This window comes from Athene cunicularia (genome assembly GCF_003259725.1).
Source record: "Athene cunicularia isolate RWA chromosome 5 unlocalized genomic scaffold, athCun1 chr5_part2, whole genome shotgun sequence".
Taxonomy (NCBI): domain Eukaryota; kingdom Metazoa; phylum Chordata; class Aves; order Strigiformes; family Strigidae; genus Athene; species Athene cunicularia.
Window position 1 is genome coordinate 103,370 of NW_020799102.1, and position 9,585 is coordinate 112,954.

Below are 9,585 nucleotides of genomic sequence, written 5' to 3' on the forward strand. Positions count from 1 at the left end.
TATAAGAGACAGCCACCCGGGCGGGGGGCGGAGCACCGCCCCTTCCCGGGGGGGGGCGGAGCGGGGTGGGACATCGCGCCGCCATGTTGTGGGTCTTTGTGTCAGGGCTGCCGTGCCCCTGCAGAGGGGCTGTATTTTATAAATGTGGGGTCTTTTTAAAACAAATACTGCGTCTTTATGTGCCAGTGTAGCTCCCCTCATGCTATGGCCTGCTTGAGCCTTTACGTCTTGCCAGTTCGTGTCTCAGAGGCTTGCCCTGCCACTCTGGTACCTTCCCCCAGCGGCCTCCCTTATAATTGACTCTTAATTGAGCTTTTATTTTATGTCTTCGCGGAAGGATTGTCAGTGTGCTAAGTTATTTGTGTTATTATCGATGCATCCTAACTCCAGTCTTCACCACCATAGCAATTAACCTGGGTACAGCTGGCAGCATTGCCCGACTCCAGAGTGAGCTTGAGCACTGCAAGCAACAGATTCAGCTTTACCTGTCAGCCCAGGGAGGGTAAAGCTGGGGCTCCTCCTGGCAGGTACCTGTCTCCCCAGTTGCCCCAGCTGCTATCAGGGCCAGGGAGGTTTGGAGTAGCTCTGTGGTTCTTCTGTATGTTGATTCAAAGTCTCTGCGTGAGCCCTGAGCAGCAGCTGCTGCGTGGACACTTTTGTCTTCACTGGCTTGTTCAAAAAAGCAGAAAGCCATAGAGCCAAAGACAAAGATTAGGCAAGATTAATCATTGTGACAAGAGTTAAAAGGAGAGTATTACAACAAAGCTTAGCATCGTGTACAGAGCCGGCAGCCGGTTGAAATTCAGGCGTAGCAAGTTTGGGTTGGATTTACAGCGAGATTTGAAGCGGTTTCTGCCTTGTCATGACCTCATCAGCGCCTCACAGCCAGGGCCTCCCACACAGGCAGCCTCCTCTTGCAGTTCATGTTTTGTAGAGGTCTAAGAGCAAGCAGAGCCCCTGCAAAGCCACGTTGTTCTCCGCAAGATGTCTCGTGCTGAGTAGCAGCTGGTGTGCCAGGCACTCGAATGCCTGTTGTTCCGGGTGACTTGGAATGCTGCTGGCTGTAATCCTGGTAAGTCCAGCCCTGTGAGAAATGAAAATTACATTAAAACTTCCTTGACAGGCAAAGGGATGGGGGCAAAGTGAGCATGAAGAGTGGCAGTAAAGGTGTGGCAGCGGGTGGAGGTGGGGGATAAGAGTGGATGGATGTACAAGAGGAGAGGCCGGAGAAGCAGAGGAGGTGAGATAATGGGTGCAGAGCGCTTAGCTGTGGCCTGAGATATTGCTGCGCTGAGGCAGTACATACAGACCACAGCAACATGCCAAAAATTCATATAACTGCGTTTTTCCCAGGTTGCGTGGCTGGAAGCAAGAGATAATAGCAAATCCCTCTTGAACTCCCGCATTAGCTCTTCCTTGCACGGAACAGGAAAGTTCCTGATGAGCATGAGACAGAAGCAGCTCTCATCCCACCACCCTCCGCTTTTCCACCCGTGCTTCCGCATTCTCACAGACATGAGCAGGGTTGAGGATTATGTTAGGATGGGGAAAAGCTCCGCGCTGCTGGATGAGACGTGCTCGAGGCGCTGAGGGGAGAGGAATGTGAAGGAGACTGCAGATGGCTGGGCAAGGTCACCCAGCTGTTACAGAAGTGCTGCAGTCCAGGCCTGCGTCTCAGGAAAGGCACCTCTCGTCCCTGCCAGAGACATGCACCACGTGAGGCCTACTGACTGTTGTATAATAAATACGAGTCATGTGAATCCTAATAGGTACCCTATGGTTTAATCAAGGACAATTTGTTCATGGCATGGCTGATAACCAGGTCAAAACCCAGTGTTATTGCAAGAAAGGGGACTTGACTTTTCAAAGGCAGATCGATATTTCAAGGCTCATTTGAGAAGCAGTTTCCACATACATGGAAGGGCTGGAGCACATTTAGTTAACAATTTATATTAAACTGTAAGGAGTGAGGAGAGGATAAACTAAGCGGTGTTCAGATTTGCTCTTTTCAACGAAAGAAGAAACAGAAAAATATCCAGTTACATGATAAAGTGTTACCCAGCAATCAAAACTGTGATACATGGGTATTTTCTGGTTAATGCTGAAGGATGTGCCCGTTATCTGTTTACTGTCATCCTTAATTTGTATAAAAGATGGTTTCAGGTGGTCGTTACGATACATCACACAGTTACTTCATTAGGCAAAAGACTGAAAGGCCAATATCCAATATACACCATAAGCAAAAATGGCTTAAAAGGGGTAAGTGTTCAAATTATGCTAAATACCAGATTTCAAGTGTGCGCACCAACTGAGCTTTTCTGGATCAAGAGCACTTGTGGCTTAGGACAAAACTGGCAGAAAGGAACAAAACATTTTGGTAAGGAACGTTCAGCTACAGAACCAGCTTCTGAAGCAGCTTAGGTCAGTTTGAAACGGTAATCCAGAAAGTGTTTTGGAGTGAAATGGAAACTTTGCCGAGTCTGCTATCGGTGCAGGACCCCGTTATCGCAGCTGATATTGTTTGCAGCTCCTCAGGCTCCAAAGGGGAGGGTGGCAGTGTAAGACTAGAGAGCAAATTAATGCACAGTCAGTGAAAGGTCAAAAAAACCCCTCCTCGTGCAAAGTTGATCCCAATGCTTTGTCAAATTTCACCTTTTGTTCATTATCTGGCCAAGTTTATTTGTGGTTTTGGTTGAATGTTCCTTCTGAGCCCAAGAGTCAAATTAAATTTGGAGCGTTTCCCAATAGAAGGAAAACAATCAATAGCGCTGTTCTTTTTCTCTTTTAATGGGATATTGTTTGTTTTCAAAACAGTGTTGTCTGTGTTCCTCATCAGGGAAGGATTCAGATGGCAGAAGAGCCTTTCTCAGAATCCCACTCGTCTTTTCATTGGGAGTTTATTAGAAAACACCATTTCTCACAGCTCTTCTCAGCACCGTGTCACAGACGTACCCCTGACCGTCTGTTGGCTCGCTGCCTCTCACAGAAGCCACAATCAAACCAGTTCCCTTTCTGTGCTTGCTCTGGTACAACTAGGAAACACTGTGGTCCATGTGATCCAGCCTCTATCTAGGCAGCCCAGACATAGAGTAACGTTCAGTGATTTAGCAACCACAGACCAAGGCCACCAAAAGTGTTTGTGACCACCCAGAAGCAGGTCGGAAGGGGTCCTGCCCCAGGGAAAGTTCACCCACCCCCAGCTCAGCAAGGATCAGCCTACATCCCTGGGAGCTTCCTCAATAACTTAATCAAATAATCTTACATCAAATCGTAAGGGTTTGACAGCTCAGGAGCCTCAGACCTTTCTCCTCTGCCTTTGTGCCTTTCATCTGACAGTTCTGATAAAGCAACTGTGTGATGTACAATAATACCATTATGGGAGGGACAGGAAACACCAGGAACAGGGACTGGAAAAAAAGTTTGCTTCCTTAATCTGCAGGTAGGAAGATAAGGTGTATCTCAATAAGGTGATCTTTTTTTTCAGGCTGAGCTTTTCAACCCTGCACAGATAAGGTTGGATAAGGCTGTTCCTGAGCTGAGTCAGCAAAGTCCTTTGCCAAAACAGCCTGAAAATTCATACATGGTCCTGTTTGGCCTGGGGGTGGGGTAAACCCTATGACAGTTAAATGCATCCTAGGTGGTGTAGCCTCATCTCGTGCAATTCCCATCCAGGTTTCCAGGCTCCTGGCCACCCAGATTGATCATATAATTTGTAACAGTCTCCCAGCCTTGCGACTGTTGCTTTCTTGACAGGGATCTGCACACACGGATTTATATATTTGCCACTCAGGTCCCATCTTAGAGCCAAGGCAGCTCCTGGAGGTACCCAGCTCCCATTGTCCGTGATCTAGGATGGCTGAGGGTGTCGTACGAGTTCCCTGCTGTGCATCTCCTGTAGCCTTCAGAGGGACTGTCCCTTCACACACAAATTGTTGCTGATCACTGGAAGCAGCAATGCTTAAAACACTCCTGTCACCAGTCCAGCACTGCCTCAGCCCTTTCTCTGCATCAGGGGGTCAAGGTCACCATCCAACTCTTCCACCTTTACAGTCAACCACAACCACTTCAACCACCAGCCATCCTCCACCCACCAACCAGCCCACCTGTGGCCACCAGGTGCTTTATTTTAGTGGTCCTTATGAGTCACTGAATGCTGCTGTGTAGCCCAAGCTCATCATAGGACCAGGTGGAGCCTGCACACACCAGGAGTCAAATCCAGCCTTGCTTGGACATCAAAACAGACGTTAAAATCTTATATTTTTCTGGACACAAGCGTAACTCTTCAGGGATTTTATTGAACAGGAATCCTAATGCAGCCACAGCTGCATCAGGGAACAGACAAACCAGAACTAAAAGCCTCCAAATCCACCCCTCCAGCTGGTTTTCAGCTGCTTTTGGAGAACCCGGCAAGGATCTCCTCATCGTTTGGTGCCCTCTGCCGCCAAGCAGAGCTACAACAGAGAGGCCACCCTCTGCCACCCAGCCCGGGCACCCCACAGGCACTGCCTGCTCCCTGCCCTCACCCGCCTTCTCTGCCGCGGCGGGGTTGCAGCAGGGTTGTGTTTTGAGCTCTTTGCTGCTTGGTTTTGAGTTCCCTCAGGGGGCAAAAAGCAGATTCTTCCAGAATCTGGCGTGTCTTATTCCCTCCATTTCTTTACCAAAGTTGGAAATGTCCAGGTCAGCAACCAGCCCTGGCTCCTTTTTGTGCTACAGCTGCTTCCATGGCATGCCGAGCTGGGTGCCCCATCTTTGACAATGCGAAGAGCTGCCAGGCTGTTTGTGCTGCTGATTTCCCCCCTCCCACCCCAGAGCACGAGGCTGGAAGGGCATTAAATGACAGATCACATCTGCCTCCAAACTCTGAGGGTCTGAGGTTCCCCAGAGGCCTCCAAAAGCCGTAATAATAAAAGGGAACCTGGCTGGAAAGGGCTCGGGAAGGAGCTGCAGCCATGGAGTCACGCTGTCACCAGCACAGAGAGGCTCAGAACAGTAGGAAGGGGCTAAATTCTGTCTGTCCCACCTCGGTCATTTCTCACCCTAAAAGTAATAATTTTCCATACTCCCCTGTTTCTTTTGTTCTTGACTTTAATGGCACTAAATATCTGTTCTGAGATTTTTCTGGCGCTGAATTCCACAACTTCATTCTGTGTATAATGACACATCCAAAAATCAATGCCTATCCCAATACAGTTTTTCCTTGGCTCCTGGTGATGGGATCATCCCCAAACTTCCTATAATTTGACAAATTTCTTTGCATTGAAAAAATGAAATCCTGAGCCTCAGTGATTACAACTTCACACATGGAGCTCTGCTTCAGCAACGACTAAATGCAGTAAAAGATTGGAAAATTAATTTGAGTCTTCACTACATGATACAATCCCCAAAATTTGGGCTATAGTTTGGTGTTCAGAAGAGACCAGCTCACCCAGAGGCCCTTATATCAGCCTAGAAACACAGGACGTACCTTTTTATGCAAAAGAAGCTGCTGCAACTCTTCCAGTCTCTTTGCTGCTCTGGGCAAGGGAGCTTTAGTTGTGTGCAAACCTATCACTGCCAGGGCAACTGAATTACAGAATAAAACAAATTATATTTCCCTAACAGTACAAACTAAGTTACATTTCACTAGACAGTGGTCCCGAGCATGAGGCTTTTCTGTTTGTTTTGGGTTTTTGTTGTTGTTGTTTTTTAATAAAAGGAGAGCATTCAACCCAAACATCCTCTTTGCCCAGAACAAGGACTGCCATGAGAGTACAGGTTAGTCCCTGCTTTCTGTGCCTGGAGAGGTTTATGTTATGTCTGACTGGCCAAAAAAAAAAAAAAGAAGATAAACAGCTCTTGAAAAACTTGTCATTTTCTCTAACTTTCTGGAAAAAGAACCCTAACACTTAGCCCCAAAACAAGGGAGGCCAGGTTGAAGTGAGGCATGACAGCAAGTCCAGACTTCAGGTGCTGAAACCCAACTCACTGACTTGCTCTGAAAGAATTTAGCACTTGGAATGTTACTGCCCTTCAGCTTTCCATTCCTCAGAGAAAATTCTCCACTCGTTACCAGAATCAATGCAGGGTGAGCATCTGTGCAAACGGACACCTTGGAGGCAGCTCCCCCCACATTCCCTTGCCCTGCACAGGTACATTCTGCTGAATGAATGTCCCACCTTTTCCTGCAAACAGAGGGAAATCCACCCCAACATTGCCAGGACCTTTGTCCCTGCCCAAGGAGAAGGGGCACTTACCTCCCATTCCCCACTGTGGGGCTGAGCCAAGGACCATTTCCACCTTCCAGCAGGACCTTCCTCTCCATCACAAGCTCTCACTGACACATGCTCCTGGCTACCAGCTTTGTGGCTCTCCAGCCACCACCTCCCACAGCCCACACCAGCTCTCATGGGCCTCCTATGGCATTATCTTCCCTGGCATGGAGCACACACCAAGCCCAGCAGCTCCTGAGCAGCCTCCCAGGAGGAAGCCCCAGGTCTCAATCCTTGAAGGGCAAATTGATGGGAAAGTGGAAGCATCAACAATTCTCCAAACCACCCCCCAAAAGCACTGCCATTGAGGGGCTGGGCTCTGCAGGGGTACAGCCTCTGCCTTCCACCAGCACCAAGGGGCGAGGAAGCTTGCAAAGGACTCCCAGCACAGGGCAATCAAGTGAGAGCCAGGCAAACCAGCAAACCCCTGCTCTGAATCTGCTTTATATACCAACAAGATTTACAGCAGCTGTTCCTAATACCTGCAGCAGTGTGGGCAAATCACTGTGAGCTCCCTGTGTGCTGTGGAGGAAGAGGCTTTGCCAAGTGGGAACAGCTTCTTCCCTGCCTGCAGACACGCGGTGTGCTGGGGGAAAGAAACACAATCTAACAGCCTGACAGAGCAGTCCCGAGGCTACGAGAGCTTCCCTGCTGAGGGACGCGTCCTCATGGAATCCCAGAATCATCTGGGTTGGAAAAGCCCTTGAAGCTCCTCCAGTCCAACCATGAACCTCACCCTGACCGTTCCCAACTCCACCAGATCCCTCAGCGCTGGGTCAACCCAACTCTTCAACCCCTCCAGGGATGGGGACTCCCCCCCTGCCCTGGGCAGCCCATTCCAACGCCCAACAGCCCCTTCTGCAAAGAAATCCTTCCTCAGAGCCAGCCTGACCCTGCCCTGGGCAGCTTGAGGCCATTCCCTCTGGGCCTGTCGCTTGTTCCTTGGTTCAAGAGACTCATCCCCCCTCTCTGCACCCTCCTGTCAGGGATTTGCAGAGGACCATGATGTCTCCCCTCAGCCTCCTCTTCTCCAGACTAACCCCCCCCAGTTCCCTCAGCTGCTCCCTATAAGACACGTCCTCAAGCACTCTGCTCTGATGACCTTTTACAGATATGTAGAAAATGTGTAGTGCAGCAAGGATGTGTTTGCAGCGAACCAGCCCCTCTGCTAGAGATGCTCCTGATCTGAGCTCATATTCATCAAACCATGCTGCTGCCTTGTGTGGAAAGAGGGAGCAAAGCCTGAAGTTGATGCTGTTGTCTGATCTCTGATTTTTTCTTTATTTTATGGCTACCTGAAGACACAGGCTGGCTCATGAGGCTGGTGGGGAATGCAATGCCAAGGCTCCATGCAGGGTTTTCAGGCAGTGGCCTCCTACCAGGTCCAGACTTTCCATTTTGGTGGTCAGCCAAGATCTTTTCTTTTCTAGACTCCTACCCCCAAACTGAACCCATCACATCTTCCCTTTTGCTCAGGGAGAATTATGTGTTTCATCCCTTTTCTCCCTGCCAGGTTCATATATTAATTTCATTCCTCTGCTGTGATTTAACATCCACCCTCTATTCTTTTATTATTCAGAGCTGGGGTGAAACTGGTACCAAGGGAGGACAATCAGCTCCTACCCATATAGTGCCTCTGGGCAGGCTGGTCCCCAACTCGTCACTGCAGGGACTGGCTTTGTTTTCCTCCAGGACAAGGTGACCGTGCCGGCAGCCACATCTCATGCACGTGGGGCTGTGACGGAGATCGGGCACCTCTGACGCAGCCCAGTGCCGGCGACCTTGGCATTGTTCAATCAGCACCATCCCAAGCTGGTCTTTCCCTCGACTGGTCCCAGTTTCACCCCTCATTGGGTCCCAGTTCCACAGGCAGCCCATGGACCTGCTGGAGTGGGGCCAGAGGAGAACACGAGGATGCTCGAGGGGCTGGAGCCCCTCCCCTGTGAGGACAGGCTGAGAGAGTTGGGGGGGGTTCAGCTGGAGAAGGCCCCAGGGAGACCTTAGAGCAGCCTCCCAGGACTGAAAGGGGCTACAGGAAAGGGGGAAAGGGACTCTTGATCAGGGGGAGTGTAGGGATAGGATGAGGGAGAATCGTTTTAAACTGACAGAGGGGAGATTTAGATGAGATCTAAGAAAGAAATTCTTCCCTGTGAGGGGGTGAGGCCCTGGCACAGGCTGCCCAGAGAAGCTGTGGCTGCCCCCTCCCTGGAAGGGTTCAAGGCCAGGTTGGACGGGGCTTTGGGCAACCTGGGCTAGTGGAAAGTGGCCCTGCCCAGGGCAGAGGGGTGGCACTGGATGGGCTTTAAGGTCCCTTCCAGCCCAAACCAGTCTGTGATTTGTGATATGAAGCCAGACCCAGCAGCGCAGTTCCTCTGCTGACCCCAGTGTGGGGGCAGGGGGTGCAGGCAGCAGCTCGAGGAGGCCATGGGCTTCCACCCTCCCCACCAGAGCCCCGGGGCAGGCGTTCAGAGACGCGGGGTGTTGAGCTACCACCTGCAATGGACTAGGCTGGTGAGGAACGGCCGTGTTTACCTGTTGGATGTTGGTGCAAGATAAAGCAAATTTACAGAAACTGTGCTCTTCAGAGCAGGGCAGTGATGGTCTGGAGCAGCCCCAGGACCCTCTGGACCGCAGCACTGGGGAAATGTCACTCCTGTGGTGGCCACCCCAGGCCAGCTAGAGCCAACTGGAAAAGAAATGCCTTTATCTAACGGCCCATGATTTATGCTGTGATTCCTCAGCCACAGTGGGAGAAAATGCCCAGAAATGGGCCCTCACCAGTCCCCCAGTGCCTTCCGCTCCAGACTCAGAACTGGAAGGTGCTTCTCTCCCAGCCCCAGCCTGCCGCAAGCATCCCTGTGCTTTTGACCCTGGTGAAGATGGAGAGTCCTCAGCTTGACATTCCCCCTGCCTGCCTTAAGGACGTTGTGATAACTTCCCCTGGAGGCGTTTGCCTTTCTTATCGAGGACGCTGGCCAAACAAGCGTGGCTGGGATATAAGGAGCCAGGTTGGGGCCGGTGGCACACTCGGTGCATCTCTTCGCCTTGGTCGCTGTCACCAGTCACCATGAAGCTGCTCCTGCTCCTCGGCTTGGTGGCCATGGCCCAGTGCCTTGCCCTCAGGTGAGCACCAGGGTTTTGGGATGCCCACGCAACTGCTGTGATCCCCAGCACCCCCAAGCAGGGAACGGGGAGGGGGACACAACCTGCAGCCTATTGCCATGGCCAAGGCTCCCTGAAGCAAGAATGGGCCCCGGGGTCCCACCTGAGGGGCTGTGGGATGAGGCACGGGGCGAGCGCAGCGCAGGGGTACCCACAGCCCCCCCCCCCCCCCCCC

At 51.1% G+C, this 9,585-nt stretch overlaps 1 protein-coding gene across 1 annotated transcript in view; it reads left to right on the forward strand.

The window, feature by feature from the left end:
- Positions 1-9,315: 9,315 nt before the first annotated feature.
- The window catches only part of LOC113481022 (pepsin A-like), a 3,236-nt gene continuing 2,966 nt past the window's right edge, over positions 9,316-9,585 (forward strand). The window contains 1 exon segment of the mRNA XM_026850272.1: positions 9,316-9,371. Coding sequence (XP_026706073.1) covers positions 9,316-9,371 — 56 coding nt within the window.